We start from the raw sequence: 25,441 nt of genomic DNA, 5'->3' as shown, positions 1-25,441 counted from the left end.
TAAGGGCAAAAGTTTTCTTATGCCCATGAGGTTCATGAAAATAAACATGTTTTCCATAACTTTATTTTTCACAGTCACGTTTGTTGTATATAAAACTCAGTGAATATTTTGACAACTGTGTGTTTCTGTTTGCAGGCTGTACATCTGGCCCAGGCAAGTTTCCAGATTGAGGCCTTTGGCTCTAAATTTATCCTTGACCTCACACTGAATAAGTAAGTGCATGATTTGAAGTTTCTTTTGCTCCTGCTCTTATAATCTTACGGTACAAGGTCAGGGCCTGTAATATTCCAAGATCTGTTGAAAAAAGATGCTGTTATCTAAGATTATTAATACAAAACAGCACTTAACATTTTTAATGTAAGGTATACATAATACCCATAAAGTAGATACCTTTAAAATTTTATTGTTCATGGTAAAATAAGTTATGATAGATGGAAAAATTCCGGTACTGGTAATGTTTGCAACTGTGGATTTTCTTGTGCTTTTTTTTAGCTAATTGATGAATTATCATGAGTTGTTTTAGTTGCTCAAGTCAGTGTGTAGGAATACTGTAAATACTTGTATGAATGGCTCATCTTTAATGATCTGGAAATCATGCTATTGTCACTACAGTCATTAAGTTCCTAATGAGATGGGAATCTTAATGTGATGGCTGTCCTGAAAGGTGCAGCTAGAATCTGTTTGCCTGCAAGACAAACAATTTTACATAATTGTACTGACTTGCAATACAGGCAGTGTTGGTTTAGTTGTTTCTATCCCACATGCTTTTATATCACTGCTGAAGGTATGGAACTACGATTTTCTAAAAATTGTTATGACCATTTTTATGCCACTCAAAGCTTAAAAATAAGGTAGGAGTATAAAATTCATACTAAATACTGGACAGGCAAAATGTAATGCTCAAAAGTGCATTTTCCCCTTCTATGGCCCTTGAGATTGAGCATGCTTAAAAAAGGAGAAACAAACTTACAGAAACAATCAGTTACTGATTTTGAAAAGCATTCCTCTTGTCTTGAGGGTCATATGAGGTCTTTTTTTGATGTTAAACTGTCATATAAGGGAAGTTTTTGTTAGGGATAAAGATGCTAACTTATTCAATCTAATGACTTTAAAAAGCAGCAAGTTACTATATATATATGTACCATAAAAAAATATATATTTTATATATATATTATAAAATCTGCAGAGCTTGTATTTGCTTATTTTGCTTCTTGACTGCTAATTATCAGATATTTTGCTGTAAAGGTGAACTGGAAACATTTTCCTTCATCCATGCATAATTTTGAATTTAGATTGCTCTTGCATTTTCATCTTTCAAAATGTTATGTGAAGTCTTGAGTGTCTGGCAAATGATGAATTAGTGCAAAGGCTGGGAATGTCACACAGAATTAAAGGACAAAGAAAGCTTGAAGATAACTGGGTGTTCTCTTGGCTCTGGAAAAATTATAGTGTAGTGCAAGACTGTGTTTTTTTAGGAGGGTTGGACCTGTGCATAGTAATTCCAGTGGGAAGTCATTACATATTTGTGAAGAGAACCGATACTTTGTGCCCTGTAAGATACAGGGAATTCTTCCTCTTGGTCTGCTTTCCACTGCTCCTGTCTGCACATCCAGTGAGCAGTGGGAGTGAGCACGTAATCCCAGGATGGCACTGTGTGTAGGGTATGGCTGGTCACAGTGACACTGGCAAAGAAAAACCATTGCCTTTACTGTCATCATGTAAACATGCTGACAGCACTGAGGTGAAGAAGAAGAAAACAGACTCATGAAGTTCTTCTGTAGCCGATAAGAATTGCAAGTTTGCTGATGACAGGTACACCAGCCCTTTCCTGGTTCATGGGCAGGCCAGCATTCACTGACACACAAATGTTAACATAGGCTTTAAGTTCTTTCAATATTGATGCCTAGGCTTGAGGTCTCTTATGTGGTCACTGTTTTAGGCCTGAGTCTTTCCAGATACTGGTCTCCCTATAGTTGTTGATTGACTCTCAAGTTTCCTTGCAGATCACACCTATGCAGAGTAGAGAGGAAGGTCACCAAGGGAGTATTACAAGTAGGACTTAACACAGGACAGACTGTTTGGAGCTGTTTGGAGTGACTCCTTTTTAGACCACTTTGTCTCCATTTTCTGACATGTTGTGTCCTGATTCACCTTCTCTACCCTTGGCACGCTCCCTGAATGTTCCATAAAAATGATTGCACATATCCCACAAGTCTGGGCAGACATCCTGAGATAAGTTTGTTCTTTCCCAGGAGACAAATTATGTTGTTTACCGCTTCTTATCTGTTCTAAAGTTCTGGCTGAACCTCTTCAAGACCATGTCTGAGTAGCTTCTTCCATGGCCTGTCAGTCAGTGGCCTAACAGAGATAATAATGGAGACCAGAACTCTTATCTCCTGTTCATTAGGATTTGGGTTTTGTTGCATTTCCTCTCTGAGTCTCATGGTGAATGGCTATTAGCCAAGTAAAATCACAAACCCGTTGACATTTCCCATATCCTGGCAATATTATCCCTTGTCCAGTCCTGCTGTTTATTCTTGCTCATTTTTAACAACAAACAGTTCATAAGTAAGTGTACAGATTTTTTCTAATTGTGGCTGCTTTCCCAGCAATCAAGAAATGCAGTGCCTATCACTTCAAAAAGAGAAAGGGAACTTACTTGTTTTGAACCTTAGCTGAAGAAGTTCTGCTCTTGTGATATCAGGAGTGTTCTTACTGCCTATGTATAAAGTACAGGGTGTTCAGATGCCTTACTGATACCCCATTGCTTGCCTCTTTATGCGTTAGGTTTTCTCCTAGCTTCTTTAGTGGTTTTTGAGTCATAAACGTTTGACTCTTTATCTAGTTCTGCTCCAAAATATCTAGTTCTGCTCCAAAAAATGACTTCAGAAACCTGTCCTAGTTTTTGACTGGACATAATACCCTAAAACTGTAAGTCATAAAACTTGTAACATAAATTGTAAATACCTGCAGAATGATTTGAGAAAACCCATTCTTGTATTTCAGTTATGTTTGAGTTCAGCAAAAAGTACCATTTTGCTGCTGAGTTGGGTTTTAGTTGGCATACTGGAACTGCTAATGTCTAGTCAGAAGCAAAGGCAGAACAATTAGGAATACCCTTGTATAGGATGAATACATTTTTGTATCAGTTGTTCTAAGGCGAATTAATGCCACTGATACTGTAAGTGGATTCAGAATAGTCTGTGCCTTTTGGTTTTGTTACTGTGTTTTTTTTGAATGTTCTACAAATAATTAAAGCTAAAATTGAGGATGGTTGTTACATACAAACAGGTTCTAGCTTTTAGTTTTCTTTACTTCTGTTGGAAGCTGTGTGATTGCCTACCTTCTGTGTTGCAGATGCTCTTTTTTTCATAGCAAATTTTATAACTTGACAATTAAGTGAAGAAAATTGGATATTCAATTTCATTAATAACTGTTGAGAGTTTGTAAGAAGAGGTGGCAGTCGAAAGTTTATGGAGCATGTTACTAGAAAATTTTACTTTGTTTTCCATCTTGCCATGATGCAATGGCACAAGCATCTTGAAAGGAATGAGAGCCCCTCAAGCCCTTGAATCCAGTGTGCAGAGATATTAATATGTAAGATTTGTGTGGAGCTTGAATGTGTAACCAACTTTGCAATTGCACACAGTCTAAACCAGGTGAAATTTAATTTGTTACCCTAAAGGTGATTTTTGATAGCTTTTTCTGACAAGAAGACTCGGGGGAAAAGGACTCAGTTTTGAACTCCTTAACAAGGTGGGTTACTCTGAAGTTTTACACATCTTGCCCCTTGCTCCACTCAAATGTTTGACCAGCTGCAGGCTGAGTGTGATGCCAGTTATAATGCAGGCATGTTGATTGTGGAAATAACTTGATGTAAAAAGTAGTAATTTTTATAATCTGTAATGGTTTAAATGATATTTGTAGTTAATACCCTTAGTACAAAAATGGAAGATTGTAGTGGGATAACATTCCCGTTTGAAAAGTTAGACTTACAATTCAGCTGTGATTGTCTGCCCAAACTCAGTAAATTTTCTATGCAATGAGTAACATGTAGCATTGTCAAAAACACAATTCATACAAAAAGCCTTTTAAAGTGTTCACTTATTCAGTAGGTTCACTTTTGTCCTCAAATGACAGTGTTGTAACATTGTATTTGGGTAATCAATGATGGGAGTGTATCTGACCAGTTTATTTTTTTTATATTGATGCATTATTTACACAAACAAATGTTTGCAAGGTGCTAGCAAATTAGTTTTTAATGATCTCATTTCCAGCAACATGTAAAAGGTTTTTAACTTGCTGTTCTTCTGCTGAAAGAGAAGAGTTTTTGCGGGTAACTCTTAATGCCCTGTTTAAAGGTAGCAGGCTTTATGTTCTGGTGTACTAAAACACACTAAAGAGCAGTACTGCCAAAAGCAGTGAATTAAAAATGTCTACTTGCTGCTTTTTTAACGAGGAGGGAAGTTGGCTGTATTTTCTGGTAGTTTGCAGCCATGGTCTAGTACTAGCCTCTAAATAAAGAGGTCTCCACCAGCACAGGGGGCTGAGGCTATACTGGAGCCTTCATCTACTGGGAATGGGGTGGCTGAGACACAGCCAAGAATAGGGAGTTAGTTAAATGATATGGATAGAAACAGAAGGTAAAACCCAAGGACAAAAATTTCTCTCCCTTCCTACTGATAACTTGCCTCGAAATTTAGGATTCTTGGGGGAGGAGTTGAAAAAAAAAAACAACACCAAAATAACTGCATTTTTTAGCTTTTTCTTCTTTTCTCTGTAGGAGTCTGTCTTTCCAGGAAACTGTTTCCAGGAAAATGGACTTCTTTTCAATGAAGATATCACAGAAAAAAATAGTTGGCGTATTTGACATGAATTGAAAAAACCAACCCTGCTACATTTGACCTTAACATGGCTTAACAATTTGAGACATTAAAATATGATGACTGTGGTGGAAAGTCAGTTTCTTTTGTGAAGTGCAGCCAACATAACAGAAAATTTTATATAATGGTTTAAAACTTATAATTGGTGTTTTTTCTTTGTGGTGCATGTTTCTGTAGGACTGAATTAACCTGAGAATGGTGTCCCAGAGGAGGTTACAATATTAGCCTAATTTAAAAAACAGTAGGGCAGTAACTGAATTATTTGAGAAACTACTTAATTCCTGGAGTTTTTTCATAATTATTTTTTAATGAAAATGGGAAAACTATTCACAGTTTTTCAGAAGGAAACTTTAAATATTTATGACATTTTTCTTAAGTAAACACTTATACATTTAGGATATTAAATGGATCTTATAAGATACATAAACTAAATTAAATCTGCTAATAATACTGTGACAGCTCTAGTATGCTTTAAAAAATTTGTTACAGATGAAATGTAAGGAACTCAGTGTTAGGATTTTACAGCAAAGTGTGCGCCCTCCTGTAAGTGCAGCCTTGAAATTCTCAGCTGTAGATAACAGAACTTTACATCCAGAGCTGGAGGCAACCTATTAAAAATTATCATTTGTCTCAGTGGATGCTTCATGTGCGAAGTCTTAGAGGCAGATATGAAAACCTTTCACCACCCTCACAGTAAAGAGGTCCTTCCTTATGTCTAAATCTGTAATTTTTCAGTTTAAAACCATTCCCTCTTGTCCTATCACCACATGTCCTTGTATAAAGTGTCACTTGTCAAAACACTTGCTTGGGGGGTGAAAATTTCATTTTGTGCACTCCAAGATTTAATTAAGTTTGCATGTCTTATCCATCTGAAGAGTTTTTGAATATCTGTCAGCTGAGATGCAACCACATCCATTGGTTTGGTGGATTGTTAGGGTCAACAAGCCTTGAAAAAACAAATACACATCTGTAGCAATATGACAGTGCTGTAAAATTCCATGTGGCTGGATGAGGATGCTGCCTTCTCCCTCCCATGTAAAAATTTCTGGTATTAAATGCAGGAGAAATTTGAAAGAAGGTGCTTCTCACATAAATAATGAAAAGGTAAATTTTGTTACAGGATGCAGTACATATTGAATCGTTTACAGGAATTAAAGAACTGGAAGAACTTACAGGAAAGAAATCTACTGAGAGCCATTGTAAATAATTATGCTAGCAATGATTTATGAAATCCTGGTGTCAACAGATCACTGGGTGCTGAGGAACTCCCTAAAGATTGCCACATGTGTAGCAGTGTTTGCTGTCAGACAGCAGCTGTCTGCATAGATCTATCCTATTTCTTATTCCCACATGTTACCACTGTATCCTGGTAATGGTGAAGAATGTTGTCTTTCCACTTTAGTTGATTTCTGATATGGTCCCGGTTTGTCAATAGTGAGATCTTTATGTTGAAGTGAATTCCTGGCATCTCAGATTGCTCTGTAGGCAAGCTGAAATCTTTGCATTTGGAGCTAATATAAAGCCTGTATGTGCCTAGCATATGATTAAATTAATCAATCAAGCCCCTAGAAGCCTCTGTAACTGGATTTAGCTTGATTCAATGACAGTGCTAAAGTTGCACAGTGTAGTTCAACATGGGAGCATGGATTAAGGGAACCAAAATAAACTTTGAGTTTGCTGGGGTGTACCTCTGATTCTGCTATAGTTGTGAATCTAATTTGAAGATGCTCAAATCAGCTCTCTGTAAGTATAACTAAGGTTATTCTACCTTTTTTGTTGTATTTAGAAATAAAATAATAATGGAAAAAACCCCACATCTGATTGGATTTTTGCTCCATGTAAAGAGTTGTTTTAAATATGAGTGTTACCATTAGACACAAAATATCAGAACATGTGGCATATTCAGTGAAGGGCTTAAGAGGAGAAGAAACAAGTTTCTCTTGTGTCTAAAAACCTTCCTTTAAATACTAGAAACTTTAGCAAATATGGTTATCATTGGATGAGGCCATTCTGGCAAAGACAGATAGTGGCCCTCAATCTCACACTGCAGGTTAATAAAATTCTTACTGATAAGTTTTCCAAGCTGATGAGGAAAGAAAAGGGATAAATTGAAAGACAACACTGAGTAAATATGATCAGTTGTTTAACTGAAATTTTTATTTTGTTGATTGTTCTTCTAGAAAACTTCTGTCATAACAAATTGCACTGAAGAGTTTTCCATGGCATAGAACTCATGTTCTGTAATATTGTCTAGCTGTTTGTGTCTTCATATCCTTGTGCACAGCACTTTTGAAAGTGATATAATCTTCAGCATGATGGTAAATGAAAATATGGTGGAAACTGACCAACCTACTGTTAATATTCTGAAGAACTGTTCAAACTGCTGCCTTCAAAATGCTTGAAGTAGCCAATAAAACACAGCATGTTCCATTCTCAGAGGGATAGCTTCAGAACATAGCTAGAGAAAAGACCATGAATTTGTTTCCTGAGCTCCCTTGAACTGACTCAGGGTTTCTTTCACTGAGAGAGGTAAACTATCCAGAAAAAAAAAATGCAGCATTTTCTGCACCATTCTATATGAGTGTTCTAAACCATTCTATTACTAGCTTTCCCGTCAGTCTTTTTTGGAGACCTATTCCCCATTTGTAGATCACCTAAGTAATTTCAGTTTATAAATTTGTGGTTAGGTCATTCTTTTTTCTACCTCAAAGACAAATGAAGGAAAACCAAGCAACAATAGCAAGACCATGCAAGGAGTGATTTTCAAATGAGTGTATGTTTACTGTTACAGAATCATTATCCCATTAATAGCAGAAGTGACTGAGGACTTTCTTTGATTCCATAGTTATGAAAAAGTTAACCTATACGTTTGCACCATCAGTTGTTTCTGCAAATTACTTGTAAACAAGATTGCTTGATCTACAGTATCATGTTCTGATGTTTTAAGTTCCTTCAAGATAATATATAGTAGTAAAGCCTTGCTCTGTTTTAAAAAATAATTAATATTATTCCTTGGAGACACTCCTGTCAGAGCAGCTTCAAAGACAAAATCCAAGTAAAGACTAATGTAAATACATGTTAGAAGTTTAATAAATTCCCATAAGAACAGTGAGGTCAACAAAACTTGTGAATATAATGGAAACTGTTAATATAAACAAGGCTCTAGATGGGTGTTGCATTAGATGACAATGCCTTGATAGTCTTAAATACTGCAGCAAGGTCTCTTTGTTTTTCCTATCTTTATGTGCTACTAAACTATATCTGTCAAATGGACAAAAACATCTGATGGGTGTTCTGTTAAATAATTCAACAAAACTAGGTTGCTCAGACTCTGGTACTGAGCTTGAAACAGTTCAGAATAGTTAATGAATTATTGCCTGGTAATAGGTTAGTATAAAGATAATTTACGAAGTATGCGAGAAAGGTAATTCTTGCTGAACTCTGATTTTCTGCAGGCTGTCTACTAGGTTGCTGGAAGCTAATTTGCTTACTTGTATATGAGATATCTTGTAGTCATTTCATAGCCTTTTCCTACCCAAATCAATTCTCTTCATCAGGATAGTTAAATGCCAGCTGAGGTAAGCCACTTTTTACTCTGCAATTCTTGTGCTAATGAAAACATCAGCGGTGAAGTACGTGCCAGGGAAGTGGATGTGAGTTGTTCAGAAAGCATCTGCTGCTTGCTCTAACAGCTGGCCTATGCCTTCAAAGGCAGGAGCTACAGGGAATGGCATATCCCTATGCTGCTTATTTTGCATTTCTCAGTGTAACTCAGAAAAGCCAGGGAGTAGACAGCTTAATAAAAACTCTCTAAGATAAACAAGGCGGGGAGGAAGGAACTGTAGAAAAGGACACAGCAGACAAATTATTTTGTAGTGGGTTCATTCAACATGTTGCAACTTGCTGTGTTCATTGTAAAGGATCATACTAATGTGTCACCACCTAAATAGACTTGTCTGATGTGATCATGACTGACACTTATTTCAGTTAAAGCTTGCGCTGTTTCTGGCGCTCGTCATGTTGAAAAACAAATTTGCTGCACTGGATGCATTTCTACTCTAAGCGAAATGTGAATGGCTCAAAATGGCTCAATGGTGGCAAAACACAGTCCAGTGTAGATGAGATGCAAATGTATTTCATAAAACTTGGGTCTACCTTTCAGAGGTAAATTTAGGCATTCTGTAAATTATTATGAAGGAGGAAGAGTTATTCTGTGCTGTGGAGACACCTACTTTATGCATGAGTTCTGTGCCTCACTCCTGAGGCAATTGCGTTTCTACATGAGCTCTTAATCAGTGTATTCTAGGCCTTTCTTTTTGATGCCACTTACATAAAGAGGCCATCACACCTCCTGGTGAAATTACAGTGGTCTTCTGTGTGTGTCTTTTATGTAAGAAAAAATAACGTTTGAAAGTTATTTTGGTTAAGCATTTTTTTTTTTCCTTTAATACTTTCTTATGTCTTTTGTCAGATTTGTCAGCCTTAATAACAGGAAAAGTTTCATAGGGGAAATTTGCAGTAGCAATTTTATGTATATTTTTACATCTGTTGTTATTCCTGGAGTTTTAGCAAAATGTAGACCAAACTTCCTTACCCTTCCTGTCTTTCTCAATGATTGCAAGCAAGATGTTCTTTTGGATGTTTTGCTAGTGTAGGTGGATACTTGAAATAAGAAAAAGTGATACAAGGTACCTGAAAAAAAATCAGGTACTTGTCAAGGTAGATGCATACAGTTCAAGGAGCAACTGTTTATTTTTTTCAACATAATATTGAAAATTCTTGCTGTCCTGAGGGAAATGTTAAGAGAAAAATGCCTTTGCATGACCTTAGGGATTATATGTGGCAAGTTTAAGGACATAATAATGACCAGAAATTAGTGATAAACACTCTGGTCCAGCCTCACATGGAAAACAATTTTGTGAAATCCAAAAGTGTTATAAAAGATTTTTCTACTCCACCTTCTAGGTGGTGGATACTGTGTTACCTTTGCCAAAAGGGTGCTTCACAAATTGAAGTTGCATTTTGATTTTAGCATGGCATTTGGGAAGTATATCACAAACATCAGGCCTTAATTTTCTTTGGAGGGAATTTTTCCAGCATGAAGAACTTCATTGATGTGCCTTGTATCCTGCAGATCCCAAAGGTCTATCTTGGAGCTGGCTGGCGCTGGCTCTGTTGGACATGGAAGCTCCAAGCAGCTTCTCAGAGAGTCTCCTGTACCCCCCCCACCCCCAGTACCAAAACCTTGCCACATAGACCGAATACATGTTGGAAAATCAGCAATAAGAGAAGTGTAGAGGCTACTGGAAAACTCTGTCTGCATACTTGCAGTATTTGTGTATATACATATAGGAGTTTTCCATAAGTATTCCATGTTAGATATCCTAACTGTGTTTGGACACTACCCAAACTGGGAATTCCTTGGCAGTTGGAAGTAATGAGAAGCTAAAGAATGGAAAAGGTTGGTAGATAAGGGGACCAGCTGGGTAACAAGCAGAAGCTTAACTAAAATCCAAGAAAAAAATACTAAACTCTGGAAAGATTCTGCAAAGGGTAGACTAACGAAATTTTGAGCCACCCTTATGTCATACAGAATAGGATAAACCTGAGAGAAATGCTGTAATTAAACTGTAGTTAGTTGGGAGTCAGTACACACAGTGGAAAATGACTTACTGAAAGTCTTATGAGATGCAAAAAGCACTAGATAGCAAAGAAAGAAGTTCTGAGGTCAGTCATATATGGTTACTAGGAGAGGACAAAAAAGAATGTGTGAAAATGTGATCTTAAATTTGGCAACAGGTAGATAAACACTGATCCAGGAATTGGGAGGAAATTTGAGGAAACCAAATGAAGCAGAAGTGTCTATAAAAGTTAGAATCTGGTCAGGGCCCTATCATTTGAGCACAGTTGCTGTGCTTAACCATAGTAGAGTAGTTTTTTTAAATACTTGTAATTACTGTTTTCAGTTTACTCACTTGTGTCAGTTACCTGTAGCCTAGTCTGTACCTTCCCCTGCTAAGAGCAGTAGCCTTTATGCTTCATAACAAGTGTGAAAAATGCAAAGAATAAAGGATGTTATCAACACTAAACTTTGTTTTGTGTATGTATGCCTTATTAGAAGCTTCAATCTTGCCACTTTGAAGAAATTAATGTTTGTATCATACTTAGGCACTATTTATACAGTGTTTGTATTTTCTTCAGAACATTTTTAGCTTACTATGACACAAATAAAGTTAAAATTATTTCATGCAACTTTTTAAATTCTGTATTTTAAAAAAAAAATATTTTTAATAATGCCTTCACAGTGATGTTTAAGGCAAATTATTAGACTTCAGTAATTATTCAGGGCTAGTAGCATTGATTTTGCATGCCCAGAGTGATCAGTATCAATTTCATGAGGAAGGACTTCTAAGAGAACCACTGGTAACTGACTTCTGCAGGATGCTCTGTAACAAGCACAGTGCCTGATAAATATGGCATGAAGAATTGATTGGATGAACCAGGAGTCCCAGAGTTAAAATGTTATCAGGATTGCTAATAGCCTAATCTGAGTTTGAGATACCCATTATCATAGGTTGTTTTTAGTCATGAATTCCCATCAGACCTGTTTTGCCACACCAGACTTCCATAATGATTTTTTTATTTGTAGCAATGATATTTTTGTTTTGATAGATGTACCAGTATCAGGCCCTTTAATGATTTTTAATTTTTTTTAGCTGTAAGTGTACATTAGAGGCTTCAAAAATGCTAAGAATTCTGGATCATATTAAGTAAAATACTTATCTTGCATATTTGGTGGGGCCAGTTAACATCTTTAATTGCTTTGTTGTCCCTGGGCATTATGCTGCAACCCTGATTGTAACAGGGTGAAATGTGAATGGGGCACTGAGGTTATTGCACGGTGTGTACAGGCTGGCTAAGATTAATTAAAAAAAAAAACCAAACCAACAAACCAAAAAAACCTGAACCTGTAAATTGCACATTATGAAAAATTTTCATGCTTCAGAAATTTTTCTTGCCAGAGTTAGGATGAAAATAAGAATGAGAAAGGTATCTGAAAATAAAAAGTGAAAATAAGAAAAAGAGCAGTATGGAGTTCATTGTGTGTTTTCTTTTAAGGCATATTACTGTTTTGGGAAAAAAACCTGAGTATTTGGAGTTTGTGAAAGTGATTATACACTCTTCATGACAATTGTGTATTTATTTGTTCAGCCTGGCATAGTCTATTTACACTTTTAGACAAAAATTTGAAAATGATGATGAACTGAAATATATTCACTGTCAGCAAGGAAAGTTCTAAAGCCAAGGGGTGTATATATATTTTTTTCATATTTAGAAGGCTGGTAATCTAACTAAAATACAGGGAATTAGATTACAGAATGAAATTCCCCCTTCTGTACTGCACTTCCAGTGTACCATCAAACCATCTACTGAACACAAACTGCTTGTTTTTTTTAAGACTAATGTACAAGGAAAATAAAAATGGTTTGAAAAAATGCTAACAAAACCTCCCATACCCCCATATATTTCTATCCATAGCAATAGAAAGAGTACTCAGTTTTTTCTCATCTTTATTTATCCTTTCTTTGACAGTGACTTATTATCTTCCAATTATGTAGAGATTCACTATGAAGATGGAAAACCAAAGTTTTCTAAGGTATTGTGTTCTTAAATTGTATTTCTGAGGGAACAATGCCAATAAAATGTTAAAAAAAAAAGAGAGAAAAAATGTTTTGCAAGACTTGAAAACTTCAGAAGTGTTTTTTCACACATAGAAGGTAACTGTGATTTCATCCTGTATGGATTTCCCAGTAATACAGGAGGAATTGTACAAAAAAGAAACACTGTGTTTTGGGGTGAGGAGTAGGCATTTGTAGGTGGTAGTAGTGAAGATGATCCATTACTGCCAGGACAATTACATCATGTAAAATATAGGAGGTGGAGGGGTTGAAGTCACCATCAGATTAGTCTTCATTAATTATTTGTGTGTCCTTAGCACAAAGTGCAAGGAGAAAGAATAATGATAATGTAAGACATTTAAACAAACCCAAAAGTCTTGCAGTGATTTTTGTTTGCAAGAATTATACGGTCGTGAAACAGAAATGAAAGATAACTGAAACCTTAACCTCTGGAGTTATTACAAAATCAGCATATTGCTAGACATCCAATTAATTTTGTTTGACTAGCTCCCAAATTGAATTCAGTGCCATAGGCTATTGATCCAAAGCCAGATTAAAGTTCTGCAAGGTAGTTCAGCCCTAAGGAAACAGATCAATCTTTTTGTTTGTTTGTAGTAACAAAATGATGACTGGAAGGTTCCTAGGAAAGTTATAATCTACATTTGCAGGGCATTACTTTTTTTGTATTTGGTAGAAATTCCAAAATATTTCTTGCAAACTTATTATGTGTGAATTATATCTGCATTTAGAGTGGAGTCAAGCAAACATTCTGGTTGTACTCATGTCTTCAGAAAGTCTGGCCTGTTGTTTGTCTAAGTATTAGATGTCTGGTTTATTATTTTGCCCTTGCTCTAAAGAATCTCAAATAAAACAAAGGCAGATTGGGGCAGAATTAAACAATTCCTTTGCCATGTAATTACTGAAATATGCTGTTTTGTTTTCTTCCACTGAACAAGAAAAATAGTTTCATGTTACATACAAAGGAAGTTGTTCCATTAAGACTCAGTATTCTGCAGAATAAGCAAAAATGCTAAATGATGCAAGAAAACAATTCCCTCTGGCATTTAGACAAGCTCATGCAATTGTCAGCTGCAGCACTAGCATTGAGCACTGCGGTTGCTGAATCATGAATGTGACTGGAAAATTATATTAGAACTTCAGACTCAGCAAATGGGCTACCTTTGCACGCTGCAGTAACTTGATCCAAACTTCCTAGGGGATGTTTTCTGAATTGCTTTGTTAGAAGCAATAATAGAGCTCCTGAGGTCACGTTAATCTGTAAAAGGCTTCATTATAGATAATAAAAAGATGCCAAAACACCACATAATTTGTGTAGGAGGTCAAATAAGGACCGCATCCTAGTCTTTTGCAGTGTCTTGTAATACCTTTTTGGCCTATGTGAAAGGTTTTGTTTCCTGATGTGGATCTGGAGAAGTGAGATCTCAGTGGAAAGTACTGTATTTTCTAGAAAGAGGTAGTTAATTACAAAAATTACTGAAGAACAAACAGCAATTTCTTTACTCGGATGATCATCTTTAAAGAAAAAAAAATCTTGCAAAGCTTTGTGTGAGAAACAGAATCAAATTTAACTGTTAAAAAGCATGTTTTATGCATTCTCGCTGTGGAAGTACTGTGAAGAACTTTGATTTAATCATACACAATAACTTGTAAGGAATTTAAATCAGAATCTGAATAACTCATTAAATAAGATGCAAAATGGAAATAATGCTGTCATGGACAAAGAGTGTTTAAATTTTTGTACCTTCTCAAGTTTCAATAATTGCATAACGAATGGGTTTAATATGCATGTTGGAGTTCAGATGACGTGACACAAAAATTAAAAATATTTTTATGATGAACAGTAGGTTTTCAAACAATGGCTCAGAGACAACCACCCTTCAGGGTTTTTTAATAAAATTTTTTGAGAATACTTTTTATTTTAGTTTATATGAGCTTATTGCTGATAGACAGTAAAGACAACTACATAAATGAGGTACATGTGTATTGTTGCTGTTAAATTTTTTTTCTTGGCATTGGTTTTAAGCAACAGATGATACATCAGGATAATTTTGAGTGATTGTTTGTTTTTAAAAATTATTAGGGGGGAGAGCATTGTTACTACCATGGAAATATCAGAGGTGTGAAGGATTCCAAAGTTGCTGTTTCAACTTGTAATGGACTTCAGTAAGTGCATGTTCTCATTTTTCAAACAAGGCTATAACTAATTATTATTCTTGAATATTATCTCTTAATATGAGAGGACCTGAAACACTACACAACTAAAACACATGCTCAAAGATTTTTTGATGTTTTGAAATTTTTCTTGGTATCATTGGAATTAGTGTTTTGATCCTGTCTCATGAAACATTTGAATACAGTAAGTGCAGATAAATATTTCCCCAGATGACTTACTATAGTACAGGATAAACAAGAATTATATTTTAGCAGTTTGCATGCTCAGTGTTCATTTATGATTCTGTCATAGAAAAATGGATCTTTTTGTTAGATTGTATAAGGAAAAAATGCAAGAAATCAGCATTAGTTACTGCTAAGTGCAACTCAGCTTTTGATTGTATTTTGCATGCTCAGGGTGTGTCATGGGCTTCCTTTTTTCAATGTCAAATCTTTACCCCTTTTGGTACTTTATCATTGCTTTGCCATTACATTTAGTGTTAGGCCACTAAAATGTGCCAGATATCTTAAAAATTCCCTGATCTTGGCTTTAGATACATGTGGTAGTAATGAATATATATTTAATATTGGTCAGTTTTTCTGCCCTAAGTTTGGTTTTGTCTTATCAAAATTTATATCCTGCAGTCAAACCGATTGCCTTGTAATCCTAAATATCACTTCTTTTTCTCCATGTTCTAGTGGCATGTTTGAAGATAATACTTATTTGTACTTGATAGAACCAATGGATATGACCCACACTGCAGTAAGTTTATTTTTATCTAATTCATTTGGTTTTGGAGAATGCTCAAGGAATAACAAATAAAAGTATTAGAATAAATCAATAAGTGTTATGTCTCTTGCATTCCTATGAAAATTAATAGTATTTTAAAACACTTGATTTGAATTTAAGGTGGCAAATGTGTAATTATGATTTACCTACAATTTTTCTCTGCTTTTCTTTAATCTTTTGTTTTCTATTTGCTGTTGATCATTTTGATGCTTGGAACAGACAAATAAAACTGTTTCCCGTAGCACACGGTTATGGACTGTCAAAAAGTATTTATCAATTTGATCTAGTACTTGAACTAAAATGTTTATAAATTTATTGAAAGGATCTCTAGAAGTAATTTATACATTCCTCTCTAAATAGTTGCATCAGATTGCTCTTGGCCTGCCATGATGCTACAAAAAGCATAATTAAGTAGATAATTACATCTGGGTATCTTAAACTTTGTGTGTCTTAAGTTAGTGATCATTGTGTAGCTTAAATGATTGTGATCCAGTATACTCAAATAGAAGATTATGCTGGATCAGCATGCAGGACTGCATTTATGCAAGTATTTTGCTATTATTATTTTTGTATTTCATGTGTCCAACAGTTTCTAAAACTTCAGCTGTTGACACAGCTGACACAATTTCACAGACAGTAGTAAAACTAGGTATATTTCTAACTTCTGAGTGATTCAAGCATTTGAGTGATTTTCAGTGAAATGATTTTGCAACATTGAGACAGAATTCTTAAGGTTTGTGTCCTGCTTGGTCTGTAGGATGTATTGCAGATGCAATGCTACAGTTCTCAAGCTTGTCTTGCTCTAGTATGTATATGACAGGATATGTGTAGTATGTGACAAATAACTAATGCTGCAGAACCAACACATTTTAGTGACTGGAAAGCTGAAATTAGAGTCTGAATAAAAATCTGCAAAATCGTTGGCTGATACTGTCAAAGAAACTGGATCAACATTCAGAGGACTCGGTATCATTTGTACAGTCAATTATCGGGCTACAAATGAAACTTCAGAAAAATACTACATCTAAAATAATCAGTCTTCTCAGGAACAACAATACATGCTTGTGTGTCTGTGATGTAGCACATGTTCATAAAGGTTGCAATTCTAAAAACTGACAATAAAGACATCGTAAATGCATGGAGATTATGTTTATACAAGGAAGAAGAAAACTTGACTAAACTGTTTTCTTGCTTGGGTGAACAAAGGAAACCAGGATATCTGTCTGAGTGATATTTCAGTAAAAATTGTAAGTAGAGCAAAAATTCTGGTTATAAAAGTGAGATACCATTTGCCAATTCAAGGTTTCAAGTTGAACTCTAAATTAGAAAACAGATGAGATGCATACTTTTCTCAGAACTACTGAAAGTAATGGAGCTACTAAAGAGAGCTTTAAGAGGTGCATTTTTTAATTGCAGTATGTGAGATAAATATCTTGAACACAGTCTTCAGCATGTATTTTATTCAGCTTGATTAATCTTCACTATAGTAGATACTATATAAAACTCCTGCTTCCCCCCAAAATCTAGCAAATATATGCAGTGTTGTCCTTCAGTGTGCTATTTATTTCTTATGGAAGTTACAGAACAGTAGGAACCTACCCTTTGAAAAGAATTGCTTGTTTTGACAGGCTCTGGAAAGGAGGTGTTACGAAAGAAAGGAGTTGTTTTCTAGAGTAGATACTCAAATGTGATAATTTGGGGTATGTCAGACTTCTAAAGAAAATAGGCATTAAAAATCTTGTCCTTTTTAATTGTGGAATACACCAATAAAACAGGGTGAAAGGATCCTCTTAAGGATAGTATATTGATTGGTTTCTTGCAATTTGCTGCAATTAGATGCAATTAGATAGGAAGTTTTCACAAATAGTAGTGGTTTCATCTGTGGAAGGAAAATTTCAACCAGATATAGACATTCAGCTTTGATTTATTGGAATAAGAGACCTGAGTTCTCTAATGCTAAGTCTTTTAAAGGACTCTTTTAAGGTAATCTCAGAGACATCTGTGACACTTTTTTTTGTAGACTGGTTAATTTGCTGAAGCAGAGAGGCTCTATGATTGCTTAGGATTGAAAATAGATTGCTTCACATTCATACTATTCCAAATTGGTACTATAGTTGCTTGCATTTTATGGAAAAAAGTATATAAATACTGAAAGAAGTGCCACGTTTTTCGCTTGATGTTATTAATTAGAAGAAAATTTCACATATTTTTCTTTTTAGGAAAGTAAAAGTAGGCCACATATCATCCAAAGAACTTACGGAACACAAGCCTCCAAGCAGTTGCAGGACCTTGGTATGTTTTTGCTTATGAATTTTTAAATTCTGGAAATAATCATATTATTGGAAAACTTGGAAACTTGGAAAATTGGAATATTAGGCTAGCAGTGTTTATGAAATTGCTGATCATTTAGAAAATCTTGTATTTACCTGTTTAGCTGCCTTTTTTCACAATTATTGCAATGGAATATAGACTTTTCAGAAGGCAGCTGTAAGATTTTCATCCACTGACCTGTATTATCTTTCCTCTAAAAATCACTGAATTTAATCAGTGGTGTTAATGTTACTGAGGCAATGAGATGGAAGAAAATGTATATTTCTTCACCTCTCCTTGCATGCTTTAATATTTCTGAATTACTTGAGTTTTGAGATATTTTATGTATTTTTAAAAATGAACTTTTGAATACCAAGGGTGGTCCTAATTTTGGTGATTTTAATATACTTTTGGTTTGGACAGTGTACAAAAGTAGTTTAAAATAATGCCATGAAATTCTTAACTTGTAATTTTTACAGAGACTGACTCTAGTTCTGAATGGCCCTTTCTATCTGAACTGCAGTGGCTGAGGAGAAGGAGAAGAAAGAGAGCAGTAAGTAGAATGTGACTCTGAGTTAAGACCATTTATAAACCCAAACTTAATAATGTCTGTATTCTTTTAATGTCAAGAGAACATAGGCTTTAGGGAACAAGTATTTTTAGAAGCTTAATATTGTCACATAATACAATTATCAAATGAAAAAATAAGACTTTTCTTCAAAAATAGAAAATTTGGAAGAAAGTTGATAAACCTTCTTAAGTGGCAGCAATGTTATGCATCAATTAAATCAAAATTTAGTTTTGGAAATGACTTTAGAATTTAAGGTTTTTTGTCTCTTGAGAATAAAGAATAATATTCAATGAACTCTTGCTACTTTGTAGATATCTGACTTTGTTGTCACTTGGCTCATTAAGTCACATGATTAAATCAAAAATCCAAACGAGGACACCCAGAACTGGGTTACTGGGAGAACACAAGTGGGCAGTCCTCATGATCTTCACATGCATATGTATCATGGGAATAATTGAGTTAAAGGAGATTATTCGGTATTTCTTCACTGAATTGCACAATCCACACTATATTTTTGAGGTTGCTTATGTTTTTAATAACTTCCTTCCTCATTAAATCTGTTGTGAGTGGTACATAGTGAAAGGAGGAGGGAAGCAGTGATGGTGTCTGCACTAAGGCAAAAAGAGTAGACCCTGAACTTTCATAGTGATGTGGCTCAGATTCTCAACCAGTGTTTAAGTTACTGGAGTAACTAAGTTACTGCATTCTTTACCCTACTTGCATTTCTCACCCAGTTGTTTACTGGCTTACATATCCTAAACAATACATATTTAATATGTATACATAATGAAAATCAGCTGCAGTCATTTTTAAAAATCACTAGATCTTCAAGATTTCTCAAAGAATTTCTTTAATTCATCAGTTATCTCGTGGTGTCTTTGAAGAAATGAAATATCTGGAGCTCATGATAGTCAATGACCATAAAATGGTAAGTGTATCAATTTAGTGGTAATCTTCCTTTTGGTGACAAATCTTCCATTTGTAGGCTGATGTACAGCACTGTGCTGCATCAGCTACTTTGTGGTTTCAAGGTTTTCTGCTTACCAGGAGAGGGCAGGTTTCCCCTGCAGCAAAGGTCTTCATTGAAGTATCTTAAACCTCCTTGATCATTGTGTTAAGCGATTTATACTGTGTATTTTCACAACATTGCCTTTCCTCTAGCAATAAAAATATCTCAACACATTTAATTAGGTTGTTGTGTTTTTTACTGGTTTAGGTTAATTTCTTTTAGGATCTGTGTTTAACCACATTATGTGGTATATTGCTATTGATTTTAGCATTTTAATTCTTTCGTGAAAACCAAGAACATTTTCCAAAGCATATTATTTTACCTTTCCTCTTTTGGAAAGGTTTGAGATTGGCTCAAAACAAAAAGCCAAAGCCACCCTTTCCCCCATCCCCAGTGTCATTGTTCTCTGTGGAGCAGTCCATGGTATAATGCTCCTCTCAGTGTACATCCTAGGCAGCTACTACACCGTACCTGAGAGCAGCTACTCCATTGCTCTGACAAGAGTCTCTTCTTCCAAGGCCTCTTTGTAAGTACTGTGTTTCATAGAGAGAATAACTGACACTTTCATGGGACACTGTGAGGCAATGAGACTCATTGCTTTTAACAAAGTTGAAATCAGTAAGTTTTTTGATAAAGGCTTTTTCCCTCTGTTCTAAGCAATTTCACATTCATTTTCTGTGAAATTTTGAAGACCTATTTTTCCTATCTGCAAATAATATTGTGTAATGTAATCTTGGTTTATAATTTTACAGTTTCTTGAAAGTAATATGGATTCATGTTCAGATATCATAGCTGCATCTTTAAAAAATTTGACTTGGAACAAAAGGGGCTTGTGAGGCAGGATGAGGAAAGACGTGAAACCACAGTATTGACGTACACAGATATTATGAAGCAGAACTTGTAATACAGCTCATCTAGGTCGATAAAAATAAAAAAGATTGAAGTTAGAATTTAATGTATTCAGCTTAACTCTTTTCATGTTCAAACACATATTTACTTCTACCATGCTCTTTGCATTTTGCCTTTTCATATAACTACTGCTACATGTCACAGAAGTATTGTGCTATTGTAGAAAAGGCCTTTTCAAGGAGCTGAGTATAGAATAAGTGGTAAATGCTTCATCTCCATGTCTTATAATTAAAGTGATGGAGTGTGGCTATTACAGTCTGATATGTAACTCATCAGTTTAAGCAGTTTTAGTGGGTAAAGTATCCTCTCAATTTTGAGCTCGTGTTTGTGTTCATGTGTACCTGTAATTTTGTCTCAAACATTTGAACTCTGATTCTAAGCACAGTATTTCTTGTGGTTAAATGCTCCTTTTACAGTTGGGAAAGGCTGCATTACATGCATGGCTTGCTTTATCTTCCAGGGATTCTTGAATATGAGATTTAGGCTGTGATCTGAAATGGTTTTTGAGTTTTCCCCTTACTCTTTCTTAAAATATTAATTTTACTTTCATGCTGTAAAAATAAAGAATTAGTAATATTTAGGTTCTCACTGTGTTCTACTTTCTCTTCTTTTAGTTCAAAAGGCACCGTTCTTCAACTGCATACACAAACAATTTTGCAAAGTCAGTGGTAAACCTCGTAGATGCTGTAAGTATGAATGTTTCTTCTGAAAACTGATTCACTGATTTCTACTTTAGCACTGTATAAAAAATGTTGTCATTTTCAGATAGCAAATTTCAGTTACACTTTAAAGTGCACTTCTAGTTCCCTGCAGAAGAATAGCCTGGGGTGAATGTATAAGAAACTACCAGATTATCTGTGGCATTTTTCTTAAAGCTTGTAAGTGTCAGAGTTTGCCCTGGGCAAGGGTGATTTCAGGACCTGTAACCAATTAAGAGCAAGATTTAATCAAATTTAGATTTGTGAAACAAATTTGTGAAACAAATCTAAATGCAAGGATTGAACCTGCAAGTATAACTCACAAGCTATACATATATCTCTTGGGAGAAGAAGTGAATATGAGTAAAAAAAGCTGCTTTATAAATCTCTACTTATAGCTTGAAAACAAACAAAATGCCATAATAGTACATTATAAATGGGTGGTACTGATACAGATACCATACTAGTATCTGTGCTAAATTTAAAACAATTTTGCATACAGCATATAAACTAAAAGTAATATTTGCGGTAAAATTCCTTTGGGTTTTTTTTCTCCCTCTTTTTTGATACACACATAACGATCACACACATTTCAGAGCTCTGTCTGCAGCGAAAACACGTAGATTTTCTAGTAGGGATGAACAAAGGCTACCAAATGCTGACTCTGAGTCCCTCTTCCATTTGACCTTATTGATAGCAGTGGAACTGTGTGATAAGATTCAGTGCAAAACATTGCCAGCACTTTGTTTGGCTCAGAGGAAATAATGCAGTATTTGTTCTTACATATGAAGTGTACTGGATGTATATTGAAAATGGAGGTGAATATAATACATGAAATACCAGAAGTATTTTGTAATATTTTTCTGTAATGAACTGAAAATGCCAGTAGCCTAAAGAAAAGTTACTAGAGCAGATAAAAATGTAAATAATTGTAATATTTGTGCAATTTATATTGGACATATTCAAAGAAAAGGAGGCATCTTTATTTTTTCCTCATCTGATAATTATTTCTTTCTTTTTCTTCTGCATTTTAACATAAGTTATTTCATCCATCTTTTCTTTCTCTATTATGTCTGTTTTTTCCATTTTTATCTGTGTATATACAGAAATATCAAGCTTCATTCTTCTGTAGAATTCAGTCCCTTCATAGAGATCCTACAAAATGACATCTTAGTGGCCTTTTCTTTAAATAAAGCATGAAAACCAGCAGGATTTTCTACCTTGTTATTCCCTTGTGTCCAGAGGATGTGGGTTGTATTTCTTACTGATTTATTGGGAAAAGAATATTGGCTTTCAGAGGCCTTCAGGTTCTCTGTCCCCTCTTCCATTCTTTTGTTGCTGTTTGCTTCAGGAAATAGAGTTTTCCTCTGAGCAAACAGAAGTAAAGTCTTTATTGATCCACACCTGTGTCATTTCAGTTTAATTTCATTAGGTTTTCTCATGTTGCAAACCATTTTCTGTGTGTGCTCTCAGTGTGTCTCCCTGAGATTGAAGCATGCTAATACTCTTTTCCTTCAATGGATAAAACTGAGCTTAGCTGGTTCCTATCTCTTGATTTTATGTTTCTCTTTTTTTTTTTTTTTTTTTTTTCCCCTAAGCTGAATATCATACATTGACTTTTTAATAAAGATGATGCTGCCCTGATACAAAACTGGATTTTTGGTCAGGGTGAATAAGGAATGCATCTTTTGTAGATCTGTAAGTTCTGCATAACCTTAGTTAATAAAATTTGACTTTTTCTGAACTGAACCTAAAGACAGCAGCAGTTTTATGTCAGAATGAACTTTCATGCATAATGTTAAAATGCATATTTTAAAACTGTTTTGTTATTATTAATGCCTGATTGTTTTTTCCTTGTCTATTGCTACAGTAATAATAAAATTTATAGAAAAATCAGAATTTTTCCGTAATTCCACTCAAGCAATGTGAGAATTAAGTGATTATACTGTATAAATGTAAATCAAGCATTAACTAAAATTTGGATTTATTAGAAAACTGAGAAATTATTTAATCTCAACTTTAAAATTGTCTTTGGCTACTCTTTGAAATCATTCTTTTCTTTTTCTTTGAGATCATTTGCCATGAGAATTTTAAAGAAAATGGCATGACTCAAAAAAAAAAAAAAAAAGAGCAACAACGGTCGGTTTTTTTTTTTTCTTTCTAAAACAAAAAATTTAGTTGATCAGAATATCAGCTTTTAGTTGGCAATGCCTTGCATTTCCTAACTGTTTCCCCATGTTTTCCTCCTGCTTTATCCCTCTTGTCCTTCCGCTTTACTCTTACTGGCTAACTGTGCATGTTTGACCCAGTGTTCTACTCCTGTGCCTGTCCTGTCTCTGCCCTCAGATATACAAGGAACAGCTGAACACCAGGGTGGTTCTGGTTGCAGTGGAGACTTGGACAGACAGAGATCGCATTCACATTCACCCTGACCCTCTGCAGATGCTCCACGACTTCTCCAAGTACCGGCAGCACTACATCAAGCAGCACGCTGATGCTGTGCACCTGCTCTCGTATGTACCCTGGGCAGTGGCTTGGTGTTATCTCCTGTCTACTGCTTTTCTCTACTTGGCTCTTCTTTCTTACTGTTTTTGCTTGGTATTGCCTGTATCAATCAACATCTGCCTTCCTTAGGAAACTTCAAGGATATTTAACACCTGTTTTTAATAGGGGTAGTATATTCCATGGTCATGTCAATATATATCCATAATATTTGAATGTCTTTACAACCTGGAGACAGTTTCACATGTGAAGTGTGTTTTGAGGAGCCCTTAAGGACACTTGCCTTTGCTAATCAGGTGTGCAATGTGCTGCTTTTCCAGTTACAATCAGGAGAGGGCAGAGCTGACAGGACTATGTGTTGCGACGAGAATGTTCCAGTTAGTTTATTTATTCACACGTGTAGCTGCCGTGATGATTTGTTAATGGAAAGTCTTCTCCTTTAGAGCTGTAATGAATTGTTCTGAGACACAATGCACTTTGAGGGGAAATCCCACTTGCATCACTGGGCACAACTTCAGCCTTGAGAAAGGATTATTTTACTTCACGGCATTGTAAGCAAAGAAGAGGAAATGTGTGTTCCCCTGTGCAGCATAAAGATCTTAAGCTGTCTCCCAGCAGCATGACATACTTCGAGGATGGAGTAACTAATGTCTTCCATGGGATTCTCCTGTGGTTCATCTTCTGCAGAAGAGGATAAAAATAGGGAATGAAGAATTTCCTCCAGATTTCCTTAATTACAGGCATTGCAATACAACACTGATTTTGTTCTTCATAATATAGGCACAGTGCTGCTGACATGCACTCTTAGTGACTTCCATGCATGTTTTGTGTCACCTGCTGAAGAATTTGCCAGCAGCAGGCTCTTCTTATGGTGAAAGGTACCAAATCCAACCTGAAATACAAGAAATTCCATTTAAACATAGGGCAAAAAAACCCTTTCACTGTGAAAGTGGTCAGATGCTGAAACAGGCTGCACAGGGAGACTATGGAGTGCCCATGCTTGGAGATTTTCCAAAGCTAATGGAACATGGCATGCTCCAGCTGAGCCTCCTCAGAGCTGAGGAGAGATGAACTAGAACATTTCCAGAAGTGCCTGTCAGGCTCAGCCCTTACTACAATCCTGTCTGTTGTAAAGCCCCTGGCTGTAAGTGTTTAGCTAAGCTGCAGTCTGAGAGTTCTGATGGCTGGTAGAAGGTTCTGAAAAATAAATGTATACCTGTATGGGGTGACCTGTCATTTAAAAAAAAAGTTAATTTTCAAAGGATTAGGTCATTTCTACATCATGCAGGGTCACTGTAGGTTGTTTGTAGGCTGTATAGATTTATTATTATGACTATGAAGTTAAAATAGGTGTAATTAATAGTAATTTGTAAGCATTTTATTGAATAATTTAAATCTTCTAGATTACATTATTTAACTAAATTATTTGAGGTTTATTAACAATAAATTAAAGGAGGAAAGATTAAAGAGCAGTATTAAATTATTTTCCCTGTAGGTATATTACTCAGTCTTTTCATTTGGATTTGAAACTAGAACTTAAATAGGTTTGGATTACGATAATAATTTTAAAAGTTCTCAATACTGGTACATTTCAGAACAGAATTCCTTCCTGACAGATCATAAATTGGAACATATTATTAACTTTTAAAAGAAATATTATGACTTCATTGTCTTAGGAGTCTGGCACTCAAGATTTTTGGTTTGTTTGTGGATTAAGACTGATTATGACTCTACAAGAAAAAAATAATATTTTTGTCAAAGCTTATATAAAACCACCTCTTTCAGTGTTGGTGTTCTGTTTGTAAACTTGCAGTTGCTTTTTATGCTAGAAATGAATGAATGTACATGCAATCTATCACAGGGTATGGTCTTTCAATAAGCTCTTGGTGCCTAATGTCAATGTGTTATAGTTTCTTCA

General features: G+C 35.3%; 2 protein-coding genes across 3 annotated transcripts in view; one reads left to right on the top strand and one right to left on the bottom strand.

Annotated features, from left to right (window-relative positions):
- Positions 1–25,441, top strand: part of ADAM23 (ADAM metallopeptidase domain 23) — a 68,692-nt gene that overhangs the window by 11,138 nt on the left and 32,113 nt on the right. Inside the window, exons 3-11 of the mRNA XM_033064391.2 lie at positions 136–212; positions 12,477–12,540; positions 14,664–14,746; positions 15,434–15,497; positions 17,744–17,816; positions 18,314–18,387; positions 19,268–19,333; positions 20,938–21,009; positions 23,368–23,534. Coding sequence (XP_032920282.1) covers positions 136–212; positions 12,477–12,540; positions 14,664–14,746; positions 15,434–15,497; positions 17,744–17,816; positions 18,314–18,387; positions 19,268–19,333; positions 20,938–21,009; positions 23,368–23,534 — 740 coding nt within the window. The remainder of the gene's footprint in view (positions 1–135; positions 213–12,476; positions 12,541–14,663; positions 14,747–15,433; positions 15,498–17,743; positions 17,817–18,313; positions 18,388–19,267; positions 19,334–20,937; positions 21,010–23,367; positions 23,535–25,441) is intronic.
- Positions 23,543–25,441, bottom strand: part of DYTN (dystrotelin) — an 82,953-nt gene continuing 81,054 nt past the window's right edge. The window contains exon 16 of one of the 2 annotated variants that reach the window (XM_033064392.2): positions 23,543–24,415. The gene's annotated coding sequence lies outside the window, so the exon portion shown is untranslated. The remainder of the gene's footprint in view (positions 24,416–25,441) is intronic. The other variant, XM_033064400.2, reaches the window with a different exon arrangement.

This window comes from Catharus ustulatus, chromosome 7, assembly GCF_009819885.2.
Source record: "Catharus ustulatus isolate bCatUst1 chromosome 7, bCatUst1.pri.v2, whole genome shotgun sequence".
NCBI classification, from domain to species: domain Eukaryota; kingdom Metazoa; phylum Chordata; class Aves; order Passeriformes; family Turdidae; genus Catharus; species Catharus ustulatus.
Note: the sequence above shows the minus strand (reverse complement) of the source record. Positions and strands in the feature narration are given on the sequence as shown.